General features: G+C 41.0%; 2 protein-coding genes across 2 annotated transcripts in view; both read left to right on the top strand.

The window, feature by feature from the left end:
- The first annotated feature begins 8,630 nt into the window (after nucleotides 1-8,630).
- sall4 (spalt-like transcription factor 4) lies at nucleotides 8,631-14,699 on the top strand. Its single transcript, XM_039800759.1, has 4 exons — nucleotides 8,631-8,791; nucleotides 11,203-13,674; nucleotides 13,785-14,089; nucleotides 14,198-14,699. The coding sequence occupies exons 1-4, from the start codon at nucleotides 8,725-8,727 to the stop codon at nucleotides 14,639-14,641; spliced, it is 3,288 nt and encodes a 1,095-aa protein (XP_039656693.1). The 5' UTR covers nucleotides 8,631-8,724; the 3' UTR covers nucleotides 14,642-14,699.
- Nucleotides 14,700-19,148: 4,449 nt separating this feature from the next.
- The window catches only part of LOC120559208 (probable phospholipid-transporting ATPase IIA), a 50,039-nt gene continuing 43,660 nt past the window's right edge, over nucleotides 19,149-25,527 (top strand). The window contains exons 1-2 of the mRNA XM_039800758.1: nucleotides 19,149-19,312; nucleotides 21,861-22,005. Of these exons, the coding sequence (XP_039656692.1) occupies nucleotides 19,245-19,312; nucleotides 21,861-22,005 (213 nt within the window). The 5' untranslated portion in view covers nucleotides 19,149-19,244. The remainder of the gene's footprint in view (nucleotides 19,313-21,860; nucleotides 22,006-25,527) is intronic.

Raw genomic sequence — 25,527 nt, 5'->3', positions numbered from 1 at the left:
AATGTAACCCCATTTGTACAGGTCCTATCCCCTGACCAATCCTCTATCCTAACCTTAACCAATCAGAATCAGAATCAGAATCAGAATCAGAAAAGCTTTATTGCCAAGTATGTTTACACACACAAGGGATGTGTCGTGGTATCGTAGGTGCAAGTCACATTAAAGCATTAAAGCAACATGCACAAACACACCGAGTCGCCATATGCGGCGCCATCTCAACTCTCTCCTCGAGGTCAAATGCCTGACCCCAGCCAATCGAGCTGCTTCGTAGGGCGGGTCTTGGCGTGGCCATAGTGGGATTCGTAATTTCGCCACACTGGTGTCATGTTTCCATCACTGCCGATCGGAGCCGGAGCCGATAAATACATCCGATTCCGACTGCCGATTGTAACTTTTCCCACTGCAGACAAAAGCCAGATGTTAGTGGGTGTAAGTGGGTTTTTTTTGGGGGCAGTGTAAAAGCGGTATGCTGTTGTTTTTCTACACATACACACACAGACACAAACACAGAAAATCTGCAATCTATGAATATGAAAATATCTTTTTGTTTATCTACTGAAAAGTCCATTCTCAGTGTGTGTGTGTGTGTGTGTGTTTGTGCGCGCGCTGGAGTTCAAGTTTCCACATCCCACCTACGGAAGCAGCATCTTGGCTTCCAAAACCGGTTGTGATGTCACAAAATCATGTTCACATCTTAAACTCAAAGTGCTCACCTGAAATCGATAAATGCGGAAAAAACTGCTTTTCGGTGTCAAACTCTGCACTGACATCCTTCTGCACAGTAAAGCTCAAACGTCCAAGTGAAGAACGAATTTGCACATTTTTGAGTGGAAGGGGAGCTTTAAAAACTCAATTTATTACAGAAAATCCACTATAATACTACTACTACAACTGCTACTACTATTACTACTACATATCCAGTTAATCAGTAGATATACAGTATGTGGCATGCAGTATGACTCATATGGGTAATGCTTTTCAAAAGAGCTGCATTCAGTGGCGGAAAACAACAATATTGGTAGACAAACATCCAATACCTTTCACCTCAGTGCCCTCAGTCTGTATTCTAGGCTGAGGTTACCCAACAAAAGAACTAAATACATGTGTTCATGAAAAGGAGGACATTTGAAAGGGTGTTTGCTGATCAATAATGAAAACAGTCTGACACTATAGTGATTGCCGTGAGCCTCTATACTTGTATTTGCTAGATAATGCCATGTTTAGATGATTGCACAGTGGAAAAAGCACAGGCTGGCAGGGAAAATGACTGCATGGTCTTAACAGCGCTATCATCGGAAAAAAAAAAGGTGCATTGATCGGCTACAAGCAAAGCGCGTGTTGCGATGTGACTAATATGAGCGGAAAACAAAAACAGGACCTAGGTAACAACAAAAAGGTCACCGGGACTGTTTTCATTTTATGCTTGCCTATCCCCGGCATTACTTACCCTTTCCATGGGAATCAAGTGTTGCATGAAAAGAACAAACTTTCCCCCTTTGTCCTTTGTGTGAGTTTAATGACGTTATTTATGACTACAAGGGAGGAAATGTTTTAAGGGGCACCTGAAGAAAAACCAACAGAGGATAAAATAATAAAACAGGATATAGGAAATAAGCAGAAATCCTGGTGTCAGTGAGCGAGAAACTGGTCAACCATTAAAAGACTATTTGTGGTGTCCCCCCACTGTGGAAGAGAGCGTCTCTGAAATGGTGAGAAATGAGGCGCCTGGCTGTGTTTTCAGGTCCTTTTGTAGGAAAAAAATGCGGTGTTTTCATTGTGTTTCTCCACAAGGCAGTTCATTATTTGCAATCTAGCACTTGTCTAGTGTGTGATTCAATGCAGGGAGCGCAGGATTGTAGTGAAATGTCATCATGCATGTTGAAAGGTTATGACAAGTTGAGAAGGTTTTTTTCCTGGTTACTTTCCACCATAAACTACTTGAATCCAAGTATTTGTGTTCAGCGTTGGGGAGGTCACTTTTTTTTACGTTTTTTCTGGGTCAAAATTTAAAACTGAAATTGATCGACACTTTTTCTCCCTTTTGCCGACGTTTTAATCACTTTTTTCCAATTTTTTTGTCACTTTTTTCGATGTTTTTGTTCTTTTTTTCCCACTTTTTTAATATATATATATATATTTTTTTACATTTTGTCCATTTTTTCAATGTTCTTGTATCATTTTTTTTGCTCCAACATGCTATAAAATTGAATAAAACAATTCAATGAAAGTAGTGAACTGATCATTTATTTTACGGAACCATCCACATTATTATTATTATTTAATTTTTTTGACAATGTGGTTGAAAGAAACCCACATTTTCTGATATAGAAACTTTTTGAAAATGGGTCAAATTTGACCCAAGGACTGGGCGCCCGGATAGCTCAGTTGGTAGAGCGGGCGCCCGTATATTGAGGTTTACTCCTCGAAGCAGCGGGCCCGGATTTGACTCCGACCTGCGGCCCTTTGCTGCATGTCATTCCCCCCTCTCTCTCACCTTTCATGTCTTCAGCTGTCCTGTAAAAATAAAAATGCCCCAAAAAATAATAATAATAACCAAGGACAACAGAAGGGTTAAAAGGGATTCAATATAACTTGAATGAGCACAACCACCAAAAGAAATCATAAGGCGTGATTTGATCGGCCGGTCCAAATTCAGAAAACCAATCAAAAACAACGCTCAAAATGTGAGCGCGTACTGCCAAATGAATGGAGCCTGTCTGGACGTATAGAGACAGCTGATCCTTGACCAGGTTGCACTCAAGTTTGTCCCAAAAAACAACAAACCCCTGACCCGTAGTTGTTCAGAAATATGCCAAAACAAAGCGTTCCTGCATGGCCAAAAAGATGCAAAGCAACAGAATGAAGGTTATATTCTACATAATGAGCTTTTGACCGAAAAGCTATATATTCAGATGTTACCCCTTTGTGATCACCAACATTTTGATTAGTAACTGTAATTTAACTACATATTTTCTTTCTCAGTAACTGTAACGGATTACAAATACATTTCATTTGTCATGTAATTACATAACGCCATTACATGTAACTATAACTCCCAAACACGGTTTGTGACAACTATAGATACCCAGCTTTTAAGACTAGTTTATTGTGTCTGGTTAAGGTTTCTCCACCCAAAACAAAGTCAACAAACATAGTTCAGAAAATTCTCAAAAACACATCTATTCCTTCTCTCTCATTGAGTCTAGAATATGCAAAGATTATATTATATTATATATTATGTTATATTTCACAAGTTGAACTGCTGGACACAAACACTTTTGCATACTGGACCATGATTGGCTTACAAGATAGAAATGATATCACGGGGCGACCTCCAGCTCACGCAGGAAGAGCGCGCGCTCCGTGTAGGCTGAGGCCTTTGCAGCGGCCCGGGAGGGGGGGGGGGTTCGAAACCGACCTGCGCCGCGTGTCATCCCCCATCCCTCTCCCACCTTTCCTGTCTATCCACTGTCACTGTCAAAAACGTTTTGGGGAAAAGCCCCAAAAAATAAGCTAGTAACGACATCACAAAGCATGCTCGTACATACACGTCTGATTTAAGGCAGAGGTATTCCTTCTTCAGATGAATGTGAAAACAGCCTTCTGGTTGTCAAACTATAAATACAGAATTCTACACAGTGAGGGTCAAACATCCAGATGAAGTAACAATATGCAGACCATTACTGAGAGGAGGGCGACCAAGTAAGCATGGAATTTAAAAATAAGGTTGGCTACATAAAACAGCAAAGGCACATAAATTACAAAAAATATGGATAAAATGAGGATGTGTGGACTTATTTGTGTGTGTGTGTGTGTGTGTGTGTTCTTGTTTAACTTCATTCGTGGGGTCCTAAAACCGGGAATACAGTATACTTATGGGGTCCGGACAGCTTTGTGGGGCCAAAATGCTGGACCCCCACAAGTTTAAAGGGCTGTTTGAGGGTTAAGACTTGGTTGTAGGATTAGGGATAGAATTAGGTTATGGTTAGGGTGAGGGTAAGGGTTAAGGTTAGGCATTTAGTTGTGATGGTTAAGGTTAGGGTAAGGGGCTAGGGAATGCATTATGTCAATGACGGGTCTCCACAAAGATAGTGCCACGCACTATGTGTGTGTGTGTGTGTGTGTGTGTGTGTGTGTGTGTGTGTGTGTGTGTGTGTGTGTGTGTGTGTGTGTGTGTGTGTGTGTGTGTGTGTGTGTGTGTGTGTTGTGTGAGTGTCAGTTAGGGATTGACCTATACAGTTTTTTTTAAGGTCGATACCGATTATTAGTAGTTCATGAAACCGATAACCAATATTTGGAACCGATATGCATTTACAGGGAAAATGAAAACCTTTAAGTCAAGATTAAGATTTTGGAATGTTACAAACTTCAACACAAAACTTTGTTTAAATGCTTTAAGCAATTATTTAATAAATGAGAAACGTTCAACATACTACCCAGTAACAGAGAGTCAGATAGTGTTGTGGGGGCGGGACATTAAGTCAGACTCAGTGGTGAGTGAAACCGAAACAGAGGGACAGACACAGAGCTGGAGCAGAGACAAAGAGGCACACTTTTTAATTACATAACCTTATAGGTTGTCAGGCAAATAATACGCAGATACAGATAATCTGCAAACTGTCAAAAAAAAAATATATATAGATAATCGGCCAGGGCAGATAATCGGTCTATCGCTAGTGTGAGTGATTATGAGAGACAGGAAGGCCAAACAAAATCCGATTAGAACAGTTCAAATCAGTATATAGACAGTGAGGGCTGGCTCATCAGAAAGGTCCTATAGCCTCTTTTCATAAAAATTGGGCTTTTTTTTTTTTTTTGGCACCAGTACTGATTGTCACACTGATGTGAAATCCTTCCCAAGTTGGCCTGTGCCTTTCATCTTTTACTGAGTCCTAAAAAAACACATGTTCAATCCACAATTCCTGAGCTAGTGTTTGAGGGCGTAATTGTTTGTCCACTGCAAGGCCATCGTAAAGCCTGGCACATGACACGTGAGAAACTTAACGTCTCTCCATCTCGCCTCTTGCGTAAACTCCAAAGGGAATGAGTGCAAGGTCAGGATATAGAAAATACTGAATAACCATCAGATACCAATATATATTTACTGTTGGCAGATGCATGACAGGCCGTGTGTGTTATGGTTTCTGTGCTCACCGCAAAACACACCATGTATACCATATACTATATCTCTTCTCTCTAAAAAAAATGGAATTGGCTGACATTGGCCAGCATAAAAGGATCACCATGGACTCCAGCAGCTGGGAAACAAGTATCCCTTTAACAAAAGGCAGAGAAAAGGTCAAGTATCTATCCTTCTATATGGTTTATTACTTTTTACAGCAGCAAGATGGATTTTATTATACTCTATTCTTTCACATAATCACTGTCTCCATTGATTGTGTGTGTCAAGGTGATAATTGATTTTTATTTTTTCAAAGAAACTATCTCTTATTATTGTTATTTTTATACAGTTTCATTTTTTTTTGTGGGTATGCCATTTAGATGATATATCACTCTGGTTCCCACAACTTTTACAAGTTTTTTACAACTGCACACATTTTGGGCTGTTTAGCTTGAACGTGGAGGAAACAGCGTATTCAAGCATAGCTTCTTATTGGGGCAATAAAGCGTCTAGACAGAACTCCCCTCTTTTTCACCTTCACCCAGTCCCTTAAAGGACATTTGTTTATCTGAATATATTGGCCTGTCTTTGTCTCACACTTATGTAACACATTAGGACGCCTTTTAGACTGAATATAGAATGGGAAAAGGCCAATGTCAGAATCGGAATCAGGACCAGAAAGGAGGACATTGCTACAGTAGTTACCCTACGTTAAATTTGCCTTGATAGGTGCATACATGCACAAACAAAGGTAAACATTAATAAGAAATAAACAATAAAGAAACAGAAACAAACACATACAAAATAGCGATCATGATGATGTATATCAGCTCATTTAAATGATAGGTGTAAAAATGAACTAAGCTTACTAATGACAGTCATCCCTCTCAGCTCATGTATGAATTACTTTTTGGTGTATGTAGTCAATTTATTGTCTTTGAATAAAGTGTCAATGTGTCAAAAATAATAACAAATGCTCATCACAGGTTGATAAAACTGATGCCTTCATTATTAATCTTTGGTCCATCAACAATAGTCTTCTATTGTTGTGTTCAATGCTTTTATTTTTTATGATTTTATTCTCATTTATATCAGAATTGCCCCCAAACGTGTATAAATATTCACATTGAATTGTGGTTTATATATAAAAAAAAAAAACGGAAGAGGATTAGGGCCACATGTGAAATAATGTACTTTTGCTCAGACCTTTTTCTTAGAATTATGACCTTTTTTCAAGTCTAAAAAAATCATTATTTAACATTTTTTTAAAGAGTCTGAATTTTAAGGTTTTTTTTCAGAATTCTGACTTTTTTTCTGAAGAATTCTGACTTTTTTTCTGAAGAACTCTGAGATTAAAGTCAAAATTATGTTTCACATGTTGCCCTTATCCTCTCCTGTATATAAATATGGCTTGCTACTCTTTATTCCCTTTCATACATGATATCATTCTATTTATATCTCAGTATACCAAGAGGATTTTTCCCCCCATTTCTCTCTTCTTTTACATCTCATGTATAAACAATTTGTATCCAAAATACATTTTGCAACAGTCCACTGATCTCAACTGACCCCTCGGTGTCCGTACAGCAGCCTTAGCAGCCTACACAGCTTGGTATGTCCTCGGTGTGTCACATTCCAAAAATAAAATTCCCTTCTTGCATAAGGTAATCTGAGAATGAAGTACAAGCAAGGCAGGTTCTATATCCTGTCCACATACTTCATATCTTCACGCTCTGATCATCTAGAAGATTAGAGGCGTGGTCTGGATTCTTTTGTAAAGCCAAATCAACATACATGCTGTGTTATCACTGAACATGTCAGGAGCTTTACCCTCACACATTTTAAGAGAAATCACTGTGAGATTGTAGTGGTATCAGAAGATGAAGTAATGTTGGGTTATTGATTAGCTGATCAGCCATTCAGTTGTTCTATTATACTTGTTTAAACCACTTTTTTTATGGGGGTTGCAATAAATAGGAAGAAGGTTGTCACGGCACTAATAAAGGTCTCCCCCCCCCCTTGGGTAAATGCCCTTTAGTGATGTGTAGTGAACTTCCTGGAATGTTTTGGGTACACCAACAATGCCCAAAAGGTGGATGTTAATATGGAGCAGAATCCTCCTTATTTCACAACACAACTCTTGATTTTTGACAGTGCAACACTTAAGCCAGTATTATAAAACATTTGAAGATTAGCGGTGCCATTTGACATTTTGTCTTACATTACGAGCATATTTTGGGGTATTAGAGCTCAGCACATTGAGATGTAGGAAACACAGGACAAACTATGGTACAAATTCAGCCTCATTAATAAATACCGCATCGCTGCAAAATGTGGAAAAGAAATGCAAAAACCACCAGTGTAATGCTACTGTGCTTTTTATTGTTTGCATTAAACTTAATATGGACAGGTATTACGTGACCTCTGTCTATAACACTTAAGAATACATTTTGGAGCAGCGACACAAGTTTCTGGACATAGCTGTACATATAAAAGTGGGGAAACAACAACTTCCATTAACAATAACAACCACCATGAACCCAAAAAAAGCATGTACGTTACCTTATGCCATATTCATGTTATTCTTGGTACTATTTTTGTAACGTCTTCTGTAAACCTACATCATAAATACGCCAGCCTAAACGTCAGCCTAAAAAAAGATGTGCAAACAGAGTTGATGTGAGCGTACCCTCCATGACTGCACATTCCTGCTCTAACTTTTGACTGTATTTGGAAGAGTTTAGATGAATATTTTACCCTTACTACTAATAAACAGTGATCCCATGTTTTGGGGAATATCCAAACAAATCTATGAATGCCCCAAGGAATAGGAGAACATACAGTATAGTGATACCATATATGTGTCTGTGTGTGCTTATGTGTGTGTGTGTATAGAAGAATGATTACATTACCATCAACTGACCTTTCCTTACACACAGATGCAACACATTTGCCTACAGGACATCATGACTATAATATGTGCAAACCTACTTCAGTGATGCTGATAAAGACAAATGTGTTTGCTGTAAGTGCCATGAGTCTCTGCAGAAAAAGACCACACAAGATCAAAAACTGTATATATGCATTTGATAGGGATACAATGGGAAATCAAATAAATACCACAAAGTACATAAATATACTATTTTTGTTTTGAGTTGAAAGATCCACAGGTTGTACACAGACTACCAATTTAAGATTAAGTTGTTTAACTGATCTTTTGGTCGCTCGTGTCTGTCGGTGACAATATTTATCTTCTTTCTTTTTCTTTTCTTTTTTTCAGCAACAAGGGAGAGAGCGATGAGTTGGGTGTTATTAACCCTGCCTCCATCCCGCAGTCCGGCCACTAGCATGGCTCCTCCCGCCCCCTCCTGGCACTCCGCTCCGCTCATCAATAGGGAGTACATTTGAATAATGTGTGAGCACTTGGACCGGAGCCAATCAGCTGTCGGAGGACCGTGATAAATCGCAATGCATTATTGATAATAATAATTACGTTGACATGCGCATTTCTACTTGAGGGGGGGCTAATTTTCCAAGCCGAAGAAGTTGTCGAAGAAGCAGAGGGAAATTGTTGGCAACTCTTTGCCCCTGATGGTTGCACCATGTCGAGGCGCAAGCAAGCCAAACCGCAGCACATCAACTCCGACGAGCCCGGTGCGTTGCAAAACGGTAAGTTTACACACAAGATACATGAGAGAGTTGGTTACTCAAAAGTCTAGCTCCGCCATGCCATGTAGCAAACTATCGACATTTTATCACGAAGTTTTTTTTGGGGGGGGGGGGGGGGGGCTGCCTTTCACATCGTTCGCCCTCGCACTTTGACCGGCTGCTGTCCGTTTGAATTGACCAGGAGTCAAACTTAGCCCCATGCATGGCAAAGCTACACATTCAGAAATGATTTTTTTTTTTTAACACAACACAGGTGTCCCGCGAGGAGCGTTTTTAAAATTCAACACTGTACGCTTTTACTTTGTTCACATAAAGACAGGTCAAACGATAAAGTGACCGGTTATTTTTTAACTTTTTTTTTTTATGTGGTTTTAATGTTTAACTAATTTGACCAGTTTCATCCTAAATCGATTAGCTACTTGTCCTGTAGTAGTTTCGTTAGCATCATTGAAGTCGGCGAATCCGTTTGAAATTAATTTTTTTTGGGCTACATTGAAGCGTGTGTTACTACCTGTTGATTTTTATTTTTTTTATACATTGTAGATTAATTTAGGAAGTTGTGTGGCAAAGTGGCTTTTATGTGTATCATTTTTCCTCTTTATATCGTTCAGATATTCCCAGCTGGTCTCGTTTATCATGTCACGTTTGGTTGGTGGCAAATATTAGTGCGTAGATACTTTTTTTTTAAGGCTTTTTGACTGAATTTAGATGGGTGCTGTTACAGTTGCCATTGCGTGTGTTGTGAATGTAGGCCTACTGATTCCAATTTCTCATTTTTTGCTAAGAATGTTGCTGCGTATAATGTAACATACATATCCTATTTGGAAATTACTATTTTAGGTAGGGTTTGTTTGGCAAGTGTGCGCCAATATTGAGGTTTTAAAAAACAAAGGTAGGCTACCTAACTACCAACAACTGTATGAAATGTGACTCTGGAGTAAGCTGACCTAAAGGCAATAAATCCCCCCCAGTTTAATGCATGACTGTTTCCTTTCGTACATATGTGGAGAGGTGGGGGATGGAGCAGTGGCCTTTTTTGTGGAGACTAGGTGGGGGTGCGTTTTGGTGTTGCCATATGCAAACTCCCGTAGCTGCTGGTAGACCTCACCTTTTTTTTAATAATTAGGAAAGTTAGTTTAACACGGTGTCTGTAAAAAGCCGCGGTGCATTCTGATTTTGTATATTGCCCATTTTGGACATCGTTGTCTAAGATATTAAACATTTAGTGAACCACACTGGCCCATGTATTGAATGTTTTAGTCTGACCTCGTGTCATGTACCCCATCAAAGGTGATCATATACAGGCCATGCGCCGTCAAGTGGTGACCTAGACTGTTGCCTCTTTACATTTTTATATCATAATCGACGACTTTTGGTTTGGAATTAGTAGTTAATGAAGTGTTCTTCAGTTACACGTTGTTCCTATCGGAGTTAATTGAATTATGATAAGAGTGGCTGTACTGTAGTACACAACTTTGTTTGGATGTGAGCCCTGCATACTGTGTCCTCACAGATCAGAATGTAAAGCAGTTAGCAACTTTATTTTTTATTTTTTTGTGACCCTTCAATGCCTCCTGGTGAGCAATTAACAAGTCCCAACAGTTTCCTTAGGCAAATGCAAACAGGTGGTCTACCCCCTTTCTCTGAGGCATTAGCATTTAACAATACACCCAGTTGTGAAATGGCCTCTTGGTTAGCAGACAAATTAAAATGCTCACTTGGAGCACTCATCAGGCTTTCACAGGCTGTGAAAATGCTTAAAGGTAATTTACATTATATTGCCCATGTTTGCATAGTAAACCTAATCTGGTTTTTCCTGTCTACTCTCTATTTAATACCAAGTGGGACATTTGATATCAGTTTATAGATATTTCTTATTGTGAAACCTAGATTCCAGTTTGATTTTGAGCAAGTGCTTGGTGGACTTTTTCAGAAACACATTAATTTAATGCCCATGGCTCTTTGTCTTCTGGACATTGTTCTGAGTAATGTCAAAGGTAGATGATTGCCCTCTGCTGGCCCTGAAGGCACATTCAAAGTCCTTAACAGACCAGTACAGTGACCTACAAGGAGTGGACAAAAAGACAAGAACATTTCACCAGATTATACAGTGAATACACAATAAACAAATTCCAATCAGGGTCAAATCAACTCTGTAGTAATGGCAACAAAAATTGAACATAAGCTCCGCAAAATCTCTTGCAAGGCTGTTGTGCTGCATTTCAAAATATTGCAAGGTGGGATCTTGTTCTTTATTAATGCAACTTGACTTATTTTGACACGTTAATAGTATTTTGTACAGTACATTGTTAAAGTCTGTTTTTATTCCAATTTTTATTACTTGTATTGGTCAGATATTGTCATAACTGTATGAACAGCTTTAATTAAAATCTTGTATCCTCTTGTTTTAGGGATTCTTCAAGACGATCAAGCCGAGGAGACTGGAAATGATGTGAAGAGGCTCAGAATGGACGAGACCAAGGTCTGCAGCAAGTGTTGTGCCGAGTTCTTTGACGAAGCCGAATTTCTCGAGCATGAGGAAAAGTGCACTAAAAGTCAGCAAGTGGTCATCATGAAAGATGGAGATGGCAATGCAGTGCCTGAGGAATATTCACAAGGCTCTCCTGACGGCCTTCTGAGTGACCAGGATGATAGCCAGTCCAGCAGTCATTCCAGCAGTCATTCCCTATCAAATGGCAATACGGACAACCTGGAAAGAACCGAGGAAGGGTCCAGCATGAATGCAGAGGACTCGGGACAGCAGGATCAGACGGAGATGCCTGCGAGCCCGGAGATGACATTCCATCCCTCACAGAAAATGCAAGATTCCAATGTCACTCTTGAAACCATCGCAGACACTAAAGTGGCTGTCTCCCAAAATTATTCAAACAATAAGTCTCTGACCTCATCGCAGGAAGCGATACAGACCATCCCGATGATCTTGGAACAGCTGGTGTGCCTCCAGCAACAGCAGCTACAGCAAATCCAGCTCACAGAGCAGATACGAATCCAAGTAGCCATGATGACTCCACAAGGTTTCCAGTCGTCGGTAGGGGCAGTAATGGACCCTCTGAAAGCCCTCGGTGCACATCTCTCCCAACAGCTGTCTGCTGCAGCAGCTCTGATAGGAAGAAGGACCGGCAGTCAGAGCCTTTCTATGGAGACGATGAAGCAAGGCAAACTACCTCTGCCCACGAGCATCCCGACCTCTCTACCTGGAGGACTGGGATCTATGGCCTCTAAAACGGACATTTTCAAGGGTATTCCAGATCTGGCTAGCCGTTTACCAGCACAACTGCCACAGTCATCAGGTGTCATGGGTTTCACGAGCACCTTCAACGGCATCCAAGCAGGGATTGAGTCCTCCAAGAAAGTCAAGGCGAAGATGGCGAACCCCCCACCAGAAATAAAGAACGGCGAATCGTTGTACAAGCACAAGTGCAAGTACTGCGGAAAGAGCTTTGGCAATGACAGTGCTCTCCAGATTCACTTGCGCTCTCACACCGGCGAGAGGCCCTTCAAGTGTAACATTTGCGGGAACCGCTTCACAACCAAAGGCAACCTCAAAGTGCATTTCCAGAGGCACAGGGACAAGTATCCTTACATCGGCATGAACCCGCATCCTGTGCCGGAGCACCTCGACAACATCCCCACCAGCAGTGGCATTCCCTTTGGCATGTCTGTGCCCATGGACGAGTCCAATATGACCGACGCTGTGCCTATGCCCGGTCCTCCTGCTGTTAGCTTCCACCCGTCTCCCTCGCCAGGATTCAAGACATTTGACAGCTTTGCAGGGGACCAGTTTCCCCACAGACCCTCGCCGTCGACAAGTGACGGCTCCCCATCTGTTTCCTCTAATGCGTTTGGCCAAGAGACCGGAGCAGATTCGAATCAGAAGGATACTAAAGAACTGCTTGGAGCGCTGCATCATATGAATGGTACTTCCCTCATAGGAGAACAAAGCTCTGGAACTGCGAAACTTCAGCAGATGGTGGACGGCCTGGAAAAGCGGACCAGTGACCCAAACGAGTGCGTTATCTGCCACAGGGTGCTCAGCTGCCAGAGCTCGCTCAAAATGCATTACCGCACACACACCGGCGAGAGGCCCTACAAGTGCAAAATCTGTGGCCGCGCCTTCTCCACCAAGGGTAACCTCAAGGCCCATTACGGAGTGCACAGGGCTAACACTCCCCTTAAAATGCAGCACTCGTGTCCCATCTGCCAGAAGAAGTTCACAAACGCCGTGGTTCTGCAGCAGCACATTCGCATGCACATGGGTGGGCAGATTCCCAACACGCCGATGCCAGAAGGCCAGTTTGACGCAGCAGAAGCGATGGAGTCCTCCCTATCGGAGGAGAAGTCTATGGATATCAATGGTTTTGAGGAGAGCATGGAGGATCACGAGCCGGAGCTGAACTCCCAGATGCCCAACAACCCTTCCGATTCCCTCCCGCCCGCCTCCGAGGACCAACCACAGAAGCACGCTGCCCCCGCCGTGTTTTCCAGCCTCGACGTTTTGAAGAATCTCACCTCTGCTCTTGCACTGAAACGACAGAGTAGCACCGCTTCGGAAAGTGAGGCGACGTCCAAAGAATCGGCTCCCAGAGAGCAGGAATATCAGAACGGCCGCAGCCCGGCAGTTTCGGACTCAGCCATGTCGTTTCACTCCTCTTCCCCGCTAAACAACAACAACATCAACCACCACATGAGTAGTAGCAAGTCTCCAGAGTCTGCTGCGAATGAATTCGCCCACACTGTGCCTCAACCAGAGTGCGACGGCGCCGCTCAAGGTGGCACGGAGTCGAGCGGAGCCCTCGACCTCACCGCTTCTAGCAGCTTCATCCCCAAAGCGATCAAAGAAGAGCCCGGCATGCCGGAATATGGTGAGTTTATTAAAAAAGTGATTTTTACTTAAATCCGATTTGTATTTTCAGAGGCCGATACGTTGGATGCTTAAATCTAATTTTTCCACCTCCCCTTTTTCCCCAAACAGTTCCTGGTAACATGTCTTTCATGAGGATACCATCGAGTCTGGCAAGCCTGGAGATGAAGCTTCCTCCAGAGAATCCTTTGGGCGCCCATGGTTTGTTCAGCTCCCATATGCCTCAGGGAACAGCCATGACCTCGTCCATCTCCACCGCGCCGCGCCGATCAACCAAACAGCACGTGTGTTACACGTGTGGCAAGAACTTCTCATCTGCCAGCGCCTTGCAGATCCACGAGCGCACTCACACCGGGGAGAAGCCATTTGGCTGCAACATCTGTGGCCGGGCTTTCACCACCAAAGGCAATCTAAAGGTACGACATTGTTGCAGAGTAAGCTGTTTTTTTAATTGTGTACTTGTGAATGATGTAATATCAAGCGTCGTGATGGGATTGTAATCAACTGTGTGTGTTATCTTTTAGGTGCACATCGGCACCCACATGTGGAACAACACGTCCAGGCGCGGCCAGCGTCTGTCTCTGGATAATCCCATGGCTCTGATGGCCATGAGCGCCGAGGCGAAGATGTTGCCAGAATATTTGCAGGCCCCCAAAGAACTGGGCGTTCCCCCAATGAACTTTGACCAGTCTGTATGGAACCAGTACGCTGCCGCCTTCAGCGGGGGCCTGACCATGAAGACCAATGAAATTTCTGTCATCCAGGGCGGTGGCATCCCACTCCCTGGGAGCCCTGCCGGTGGGCCTCTGATTGGCTCCACCGGAGGCCTGGTGAAGATGGACAGCTCTCACTCTGGCTTGCCCGCCGCCATGGCCGAAATGGAAAAGAACGGCTCCGACAGCGTACCAAAATCGCAGTTCCCGCATTTCATGGAAGAGGGTAAAATTGCAGTTAATTCTGCTTTTTAGCCTTCAGTCAATTCACCACATGAACTCCAGTTTTTGAATGTCTCCCCTTTTTTTTTTTTTTGTTGAATGAGGTACAATCAATATTCAGAAAAAAAAAACACCTTGTTGAATCTGCTTAGGTTGGTTGACTTTTCCAGTTACTTCATTGCAGCTCTCTCCCCCTCTCCAGATCTGAACGATTCTCAAGTGTTATTTTTAGTTGAACTTGATATAACTACTGTAGTTTTTTTTTCATATATATATGCGGGTATTTTTTATTTTTTTTTCTGTGACTTGTTTTGCCCTCTATCCAGAAGTTTGAATGTATAACTTACTTGAAAACCGCTTTAACTCGGACTGTCTCCTTGATACTTTTGAAGGATCGTGAACTTTACTAAGAAGTTTCGGGGCGTGACTTTTTAAGGACACCGTGTCTCAGTGTTCAGAAATGATGGTGTAGTTAACTGCATGTATCTAGAATGACTACTTTCCCGCTCGTGTGTGTGTGTGTGTGTGTGTGTGCCATAGGTTTTATGACCTTGTACATTTTTTGTAGTGGTAAATGTCAATAGCATATCTCATTTTTGAAGGGGTCTTTGATCAGACTGGCAGATTATTCCAGTGTCTTGTCCGTTACGTCATAGCACAACAGTCCAGTCGTTGGTTTCGGATAATGTAGTTTACAGAACGGGCTTTTTTATCGCGGTTGCATCGGTTCTAAGGTACAGTAGCTAATGATTTGAAACCATTTTGCCAAGTGCCTGACCTGAATTGTACAATGTTGCTGTTGTCTTTCACTGCACCATAAGGTTGTTACAAAGGCTCTGTTAGACTGATAAATTAGTGTGTTGTAGCATTGTATTTCATATTTTTCATCAGTTTACAAAAAATCAATTTTTCTCCCCCCAACTTATTCCACTTGTCAATCTGCATTGTCAAATTTAGTTGGCTGAGCTCTGAAAGCTATGCTATGCTTAATGTTCTCATGCCTGCACTTTATTTCAGGTTTTAGTTACATTTACATTTTTTTTGGAATTTTTTTTTTTTATAGTAATATTTCACTGCTTTTATTGTGATGGCTGAACGGGGGAAAGGGCAAATCAACAATTTTGTAACTTTTTCGTTCCTGTCAGATTTTGTGTGACGTAACCATTTAGAGTAATTGTCAGACTTTGCTTGGTTATCGTATCAACTTGTAGCATGATTTAATTTATTTATAATTCACCAAATGCTTGAGGTTAGGGGGTAAGTTCTACCTCGTTTTAGATTTTAGTTGTCCTTCACCCTACTCTCAACACAATGTTCTGTACATTTTCCGATTTACATTCTTTGAGTATACGATAAAAGATTTTCTTTCTCAACCTGCTGAGTTGAACAGTAATGACTGTATCACTGGACACTTTACGCAACTCAGAATGGTCCGCGTACTTTGTAGGCCCCTGCTGTACATTCCTTATCGATATGCATTTGCCAAGTTGTGCCTTTATTTAGCAAACCATGTAAAACTGCTTTCAAGTTCACTACAATTCAAGTGATGTTGAGCCAATTTGGCCTGTTTACAATGTAAATGTTTTGTTTTTCAAAATGTTTCCTACACCTAAATATTTTCTGATTTTTGAAAAATAAAATCAGGGTGACTTTTTCAGTATAGTTTTCCTGTCATTACTTCACAACTAAAGCCACTGTTGCCAAACTTACTTGAGCTGATACCGGAGGATGACTGCATACAGTAAGATGGGAACTTATTTGATCGTGTAACACAAGCTACTGAAATGTAGCCCCTATGCTAATTTCTACGCCAGCACAGGCAAGTTTAAATGCACATAAAATCCCTAATTTACATATGCTCACCTTCAGATGACTGAAGTATTTTTCTTTTCTTTTTTTCTTTCTATTGTCATGACCCACCAGTAGCCATTAATCCCTTGCCATTTTGCATCCTCAACGAACAACTATTTGCATCTACAACTGAAGCACGCTCTTCAATCATGTAGCCACAATCCATTTTTAGGTCAACTGTACAGTGACTTTATGATACAAAACTCTGCTTAAATGTCATTACAGCGCACTCAAGCTATTGCAGTAGTGGGTGCAAATGAGTAAGCAGAAATCCCTGTACTACAATAAATGCAATAGTCATAATGTGGCATAGACAAAACCGCACGCATGTCCAAAACCCTTCACAACATCAAATTGCAAAAGACATGGATATGCAAAGGCAAAAGCATGAAGCATGGTGCAGGCTAGAAACCCTAAAAGGAGTGTTTGCTGCCTCAAATCATATCAAATACTGCAGTGCGTCTTCTACATTCAAGATTTAATTTAAAGTTTGGGGAATGCGTGATACAAATAGTACATTTTGCCACAGTAGTGTATAGTCACCCATCTCTGGTCTTTCTATTTTATTTTTTTGCTCAAACACCGGTATCCAACCAACACCATAAACTTCAGCCTTACAATTGACCAACACAAATCACACTTCTGGCCGTGTTGGAAGTAGGGCTGGGCGATAGGGAGAAAATATCACGATATTCTTGACCAAATACCTCAATATCGATACTGCGGCGATATTCTAGGATTTGACAATTGGTGCTTTAACATATCTTCACACTTTTTATTTTAGATAAATAATCATCAGTAATGTGGACATAATGTCTAAGTGGGGAAAAGGCAAATAATAGAACAGCTAGAACAGTCTGGTAAGTTCAGAAAAGTGCATTACTTTACTGTAATGCAGCCTTTAAAACCAGGAAAAGACAACATTTATGTCATATCACGATATTACGATATCCAAAATCTAAAACGATCTCTAGTCTCATATCACGATATTGATATATATCGATATATTGCCCAGCCCTAGTTGGAAGAAATATTGAGATACTTTGGTAGAAGTAGAATTAGGCTACTATAATCTAATACTCTGCTACAAATAAAAGTCTCCCATTAAAAACCCTTATTACCAGCAAAATGTACTAAAAGTAACAGAAATAAAAGTATTTGTTATTCAGAGTGTTGCAGGTATTTTATTTAATGTAGCTTGTTGGGGTGGAGGAATATACATTAATGTATATATATATAAAATATAAAATCCTGCACACCCATGGTCCACCCCCTCAAGTATCTTTACTTATTTTGCCTGATTCTACCTTTTCCCAGGAGTGTTTTAACATGCACAGACTGGGCTTGACTGACATCACCTCTCACCTGTATCTCTAATGATGCTTCATATTCTATACGTAGATCATACATCTTTGCATTGTAATATGAAATACTAGTAACTAGTGTTATACCAATGTAGTGGAGTCAAGGTAGTTTATAAAGTAGCAGAAAATGGAAATACTAAAGTAAAGTAAAAGTAGGCCGACCTAAAAAATGTACTTGTTATTTCCACCACTGCTCAGTACTTTCCCCCAAAAAGCAACATATAGGCCTAGAGCAGAGGTGCCCAAATTCTTTCATATGAAGGGCCACGGGCCAAAAAGTAAATGTGGATTTTATGAGAAAATGTATTATATTTGATAGAAAATTAACATAACAAATCTGAAATAAAATTTTGAAAATAACACTGCTCTTTAATCTGCATTTATCTTCCATATTACAGAACGTTTACAGTTATTTATCACTTGCAATAGTGGGGGACATGAGCCCTGTCCTTGTTTTTCAAAAGTCTTTCGACATTAGGGCTCCAGCTGACTTATTAAATGTTCTTTTATCAGTGTGCCACTGCCTCGATCGCTCCATCTTGACTGGCTGACTCAAAACCAAATATAAAGAGTAACTGATAAGAAATGCAGGCTAACTCCCTGCTAAAAATTATCACTCAAGCAACATACATCTAATATTGACTGTTGATTTGTGTCTATCCTACTGTCTACTTTATTCCCTTATAATGTCCATATTTAAAGCTGTTTTAAACGTTATCCTTGCACTGCTATAGTTTTTATATATATTGTCCATATTTAATGCTGGTCTCTAGACTTTATCCTTGCACTATTGGACTTATTTGCACTTACCACCATGACACACACTCTCACAAAGCACCTTACCATGCATACTGAATCACAGGGTCAGTCCCTGCCCTGTCACTGCAACACCTCATCCTCATACATCCCTTAGTACATTCATGTGGATTTTTTTATTTAGTATCTTTTCTTTTATTGTCCATATTATTCATGTGGATTTGTTATTTTATCATCCTGTTTATGATGTGTATGTTGTGTGTAATGTCTTTAAGCTACTGGGACCTTGAATTTGTCTTTGGGGATCAATAAAGTATGTATGTATGTATGTATGTATGTATGTATGTATGTATGTATGTATGTATGTATGTATCTATCTATCTATCTATCTATCTATCTATCTATCTATCTATCTATCTATCTATACATAGTTTTTCAGTCTATTGACAACAGAAATCTAAAATCTAAAATCTAATGTTATGAAATGGGTGAGTGGCTCATGCTGAGCTAGGTGTGCTAGGTGTGGTACTGTAGGTCCCAGCAGCAGTGCTAACCTGCTGACTGTGTCTGTGTCTGTGTGTGAGTGACAGCTGGGAAGCCTCCGCCCAGTACCGCGCTACAGCCAGGCTGCCTCCAGCCTCCACCCGCTACCAGGAGCTGCAGGAATGACCGATAATATCCCCCTACAGCCCGTGAGACGGCCGAAAAGACACGACGGTAAACACAGAAATGGGTAAGGGAGTCATTCAGCACAGAAATACCAATGCGAAGCCATTTGTTGACTTGTTTCGCTCGTCGGCTTCTGCTAATGTCAGTGTAGCCATTACACTGTTTACAGGAGCGCGTCGACATTGTCTCAATAACTAGCTTAGCGGCGGCGTGTTTTAGGGCATAAAATAAGCAGTTAAGACGAAAAAAACAACGGCTAGCAGACAAATGTATGTTGTTAAAAAACATTGTGGCCATTCATTGTAGCTTTAAAACAGCTAGCAAATAGCTCCAGAAGATATCCTTGTTCCGGGGTGCAATTGGAGCAAGTGTATGAGACGCCCATGTCAATATTTGCTCGGTAGACTGGAGCTCAGTCTGTCAAAGAGCAGACACAAACGTTATGCATAAATGTACGTTAGGCCCTGACTTAAACATTTTTTTGCAGTGTGGTAAATTCACATGCTGGCTAAACCACAGCATAGGCATATTAAGGGGCAGGCCTCATAAATGATGATGGAGAAACACGGACAGGGCACAAACCGTTCTGAAATGCAGCCAATAGTCTGATCAGGCTATCACGGTGATGTGATGTGATGTCACCTCCTGTAATAATCACAAAGACAAAAGCTCTGAACATGAGCGTCATAATGAAGAAATATTGGCCTGTAGCTACCTGCTTTATGTATTACAGTATGTTCTGCAGTTTGCAGTATTATTACTTGTCACGCCTGATGCATCCAATTCACCTGCCCTCCCTCTAATATGGTAGTTAAACTCTCAGTTGCCAGTTTTTTAGGTAGCTAGAACTAATGCAAAAGTGCAATGCACTGCAATACATCCTAACTTCATGAAGGATATAATGTTCAGTTTTGTATCATTGAGGGTATGCTAAATGATAGAACCACATCTCTGTGTAATGCCCCACAAATGACATCCTCAAAAATGACTCTAATGTTGGGTTAGAAAATGACAAAGGTTCTGTCTTGTCAAATGTGAGGATTTGTTGAACAAAACAAGACATTTAAATAAGTCAACTTGGGTTCTGGAAAATTTGAATGCAAATTGTTCACTATTTTTAGATTTACCGTGGTATGTTGGGCTGATATTTTACACTCTGAACAACCAATCGAGGAACTATTTTGTAGTATAATCGATAACAAAACTAAAGGGGCTTTTCCACAGAAGACATTTTGACTTGTCATAGTAGGAAAAGCACAGGTATTACCAACACTAACAATTACTTTATTCTATTGAACTGTTACAGTGTGTGACTCAGCATGCACAATAGCAGGAACCCTGAAACGGAAGCAGCTAAACATGATTCAGCCCTCATTTATTTTATTATTTACACCTGTGTCTTTTCCTGCTGCGACATGCCAAAATGTCTTCTGTGTAAAAGGCCATCTCTCTGTAATTGAAGCCATAATCTGCAGTAAGAATGCACCGGAGGTTAGCTGTCTCTGTGAGAGACTTCTGAGGTCTAAAAAGAGGAACATGATTATTCTACTTAATCACTTGGCAATGACAGAGCCCATTCTTGACATTGTTATTCTCCAACATATACAAGAGTGGTATCTTTAAATACAGCAACAGGAATATCTCTTCATATTTAGGCCTAATATAATCACATGTTTAGTTTCTACCTGGATACAAGCAATTCAGAAACCCCAGCGCTAGCATATTAGTTGGAGAGGAACCTTGTGTTTTGTGTCCTATCTGCTGCAGGGTCATCACAGAGCATACTAACTTAAAAAATTAAGTTAAGATGATTTTTGGGGCTTTTTCCGCATTTATTCGATGGGACAGCTAGGTGACAAAGGGGAGAGAGAGGGGGAAGACATACAGGAAATTGTCACAGGTCTCATTGGACCTCTGCGAGGGATAAACCTCTCAGTATATGTGCGCCTGCTCTACCACTGAATCAACCCGGCCACCTGGAAGCCAGCTTTTGAACAGTGAATATTGTCATTGCGTTTAATTACCAAGTCATCTGCCATCAAATAGAGTCTTTATAATTGTCACACCTATATTTTGTCTATAGGAAGTGTTTTACAACTTAGAAAATAGATCAATTATTGATTGCAAGGTCACTGGGCTCTTAGTTCATTGATATGGAAAGCTTTGTTTGGGTAGAGTGAAGGGAGTGGCAGCCCCTTTCCAGATGAAGTTAATATTTGTCTTGTAAGGCATAGTCTCTCCAAATTCCATTATCGGCCCTTTAGCTCAGCCTAGTCGGTTCTGTGGGTTTGTAGCGGCAATAAGCAACACATTAACTAAGAGATGTGACAGGAAATTCATTAAAAATGGAGCCCGTTACCTCGACAGCTTCACGAAATGCAACACAGGGTTATGAGTCAATCTACAGAGTCTGCATTTCAAAGTAAAATAGCTTAAATGAATCCGCTAAATCCTAAATCTTTTGTTAATTTGTCATGTAACTATCTATTTTTCAGCATGTCTGCTATTGAACCAAATGAATCAACTGAATTGTAAATATTTTGTATATTTGTCAAGTAACTGTTTGTTTCTCGGCATGTCTGCTATTGAACTAAATGGTGTGTTCCCCTCAGGTGCTGCCCGTGGTCGAGATGCTGTGGCATGGGGGACTTCCGTCCCCGCACCGTGTGGCTCGGCCACCCAGAAAAGAGGGAGCAGAGGTACCCAAGGAATGTCATTAACAACCAGAAGTACAACTTCTTCACCTTCCTGCCTGCGGTTAGTGTCAGTCAAAGGTCACCCCTCCAACCTCCCTCCCTCTGACCCCCAAAACCACCACCCACCTCTCTCAGCCTGGATCTGATTTTAGTGTCACTTGTCGGACACATTTCTCCATTAAGACAATCATAATCCTAAGTATCATCATTCTCACCTGTCATCTTGTACCGCCCACTTTACTAGCCACAGTGGGTGGGCATTGTAGTGTTCGACTCATGTTAAATCGCTGTGGACCAGAGGATCACATTAGGGCTGATCTGACGGTTATTTTCCAGATTACTCGATTAATAATTAGAGTTGGGTACCAAAAACCAGTTCCACTATGGAACCGGTTCCTACGCAACCGGTAAGAATCGGACCAGATTAGAACGCAAATTTCGGTTCCTCATTTCGGTTCCACTTAATGTGTTGACTGAAATATTTTCCCTCTGCCGCTCTGAGTGTAAAAATATCACACTTTCTCTGTAGTCTACCGTTAGCTAGCTACCGTAAATGTAGGCTACTTTTGAAATGCCATATTTTCCCTCTGGGCTCACCAAAACGGACGTAAAAACCTTTGTTTTATGTCATTTTTCGGTTTGGGAATCAGAATCGTTTTAAAAGTACCGGTTCGCCATCGGAATCGTAAAAATCCAAACGATAACCAACCGTATTAATAATTTAGTGTATACATTGTCAGAAAATAATGAAAGAGGCCCATTAGAACTTCCCGGAGTCCAAGCTGGTGTCTATGAATCACCAATTTTGCCTGACCAACGGTTCAAAACCAAGATATTCAGTTTACAACCATATAAAACAGAGAATAGCAGAAAATACTCACACTGAAGAAGCTCGTACCTCAATTCTTTGTCATTTTGGCTTGAAAAGTCAAAGAATGAATCAATTATCAAAACATTTGATTGCCTTGTTTCGATCGACTAATTGGTTCAGCTCTAGATCAGATGTGTGCCTCAAATTTGAAAAATGATTAGTGTCTTTAGGCTTACTTAAGTTTAATCGCAGATTACTGTAGCCTTGTTTGCTGTCAGCCAAATGCCAAACGACTATACAATATATTAACATTAGCCTCCGGATGCTCAGGCACAGATGCTGATCAAATTTTTTCTCTATGATTTATGGCACAGTTTGCACTGTCATAGGAATGTACCAGTGTGATATGTTGGCGAGGCTTCACTTCACCTGCCGAAAGTGTAAGGAGATCATTAGTCATTCATAAATAGTGGAATTTTGTCATGTTAAGATGAAGATCTCAGATAGTTTCAGTCCCATTTGGACTAACAGCAACATGGTCTCATAGCACCAAATCCCATTCCCATTCTTAGAAGAATATGGCAGAGACACATGTGACATTGGTTGGCGATTTGGCGGCAGTTAAGCTATGTGTTTTTGACCCTTGCCTTTTCCCCGGGCTGATTTACATATGCATTTGTTTTCCAGACATTCAGTTGTCTTAAGATCTTTTATTTTTTGTTTTTGTATATGAAGTCAGACATTGAAAGTAGCTCAAATTTGTTTGGAAAGCCAAAGACAAGAGCAGAGCCTTTTTGCATTGCAAATTGTGATGTTTTTTATTGACATTGTCAAGAAGTTCTTGTCACTAGAACAGTTTGTAGTCTCTATGTTTCTGTGCGTGGTTTCATGTTCTCTGCTCTCTACTTTACGCAACAGTTTTGGAAAGGATGTACAGTAGCAATGCAACAACAAAGTTGACACAAGTTTCCCCCCCGGTAGTCATCTTGCACACTGGTGGTAATGAAATTTGGCAAAGTTGAAGCATGAGTGTTAATTTTAAGAATGACACTAGTGGAGAAAATCTACTATACCATGTTTGCATATTGTTTCACATCTCTTAGGTTGTTTATAAGGCCAACGAGGACGAACAGTGTGGACAATATTGGATTTTATTCTTATTTTGAGGATATGAGGGCGTTTTTTAGTTTGTCAAGTTTTTATTCAATGACTCAATGTCATGATAAGGGCTGCAACTAGAGCTGGGCAATATATCGAATATCCTATCGATATCGTGATATGAGACTAGATATTGTCTTAGATTTTGGATATCGTTATATCGTAATGTGGCATAAGTGTTGTCTTTTCCTGGTTTTAAAGGCTGCATTACAGTAAAGTGAAGTCATTTTCTCAACTTACCAGACTGTTGTAACTGTTATATTATTTGCCTTTCCCCACTTAGTTATTAGATCTCCATTACTGCTGATTATTTATCAAAAATCTCATTGTGTAAATATTTTGTGAAAGCACCAATAGTCAACACTACAATATCGTTGTGGTATCGATATCGAGGTATTTGGTCCAAAATATCGTGATATTTGATTTTCTCCATATCGCCCAGCCCTAGCTGCAACTAAAGATTATTTTCATTATTATCGAAAAAAACGGTCCAGGCGCATGGTTCAAAAGGGTTGTACTTAGTGTCTTCATTAATTCATAGGTGTGTTTTGGGTGTAATATGCAATAAACCAATCAGAGTCATCTCCCATTCCCTTTAAAAGCCAGGCGCGTTTGTACCTATGCTATTATGATGATGGATTTGCACCGTAATATTATTATTTGTAATCTTCTGCATGTTTGTGTGCTTCTGCGTGTCCCTGTGTGTGTGGGTAACAAGCATAGTATGCGCGCGCTGTGCATAAGCCTAGGCACATTTTATTAATTTGCTGTTAAAATAACAATGAAATGCTGCGTTATTGACTTTAGACCAGGTTTTTGTTGGTCAATGGCGCGATCATGTCCCGCTGCCTCAAGATAGCAATACGCCAAGAATGCACCTGAATACACCTCCCTGTAAGACCAGCACGCCCATGGGCGCACAGATGGGCGCAGGTGCATTCGCTATTTAAACGACGCGGGCGCTGGACGGGAAATTGACAACTGCGTCGGTCTTAAACTAGCAAAGACACTTGCATCGGGCGCTGCGCTGCGCCAGGTGCAAGATAGGGCCCTGTAATGGATTATTAAAATACGTTAGCTGGGATAGTGGTTTTGTCAACAGAATTGTATAGGGCTGCAAGACTGTGATTTTAATTTCATGTTATAAATAACTGGAAGGGAGCGAGTCTGCCAGAGATGGCCAATGTGTGTGAGAGGGGGAGGGTCCGTGAGTGATTAGTCGCTTTCCTGGTGTCACACTCACCGTCCGTAAAAAGCAAACCATGGCAAAACGAACCATTGACGCTTTCTCCATCGACGGCTCCTGCTGCACCACAGCCAGGCCCTTCACAGCAGCAAGATGTAGACGAGTTAGAGTAAGAGTAGTCTCGCTTTGCCAGACCATCCACACACTGCGGAGCAGAGGAGGGTCTGGCTAGTCCACACAGCATTCCGGGATGGGAGAAAAACATTGGAATTTCTTTAAACCAATCACAATCGTCACGGCCGGTGCTAAGCTGCGCACCGAGTCGCTGTAACATAGCTGTGCGAGAGTAAACTCAGATTGGACAGATAGTTTAGCTAGCAGTCTGGATTTACCCTGCAGAGATCTGAGGAGCAGTTAACCATAGTCCT

This window comes from Perca fluviatilis, chromosome 5 (genome assembly GCF_010015445.1).
Source record: "Perca fluviatilis chromosome 5, GENO_Pfluv_1.0, whole genome shotgun sequence".
Taxonomy (NCBI): domain Eukaryota; kingdom Metazoa; phylum Chordata; class Actinopteri; order Perciformes; family Percidae; genus Perca; species Perca fluviatilis.
Note: the sequence above shows the minus strand (reverse complement) of the source record. Positions and strands in the feature narration are given on the sequence as shown.

Coding starts and splice junctions, on each gene's coding strand:
- sall4 (XM_039800759.1), top strand. CDS start 8,725: ATGTCGAGGCGCAAGCAAGCCAAACCGCAGCACATCAACTCCGACGAG. Junction 8,792..11,202: donor GCCCGGTGCGTTGCAAAACG/GTAAGTTTACAC, acceptor CTCTTGTTTTAG/GGATTCTTCAAGACGATCAA. Junction 13,675..13,784: donor GCCCGGCATGCCGGAATATG/GTGAGTTTATTA, acceptor TTCCCCAAACAG/TTCCTGGTAACATGTCTTTC.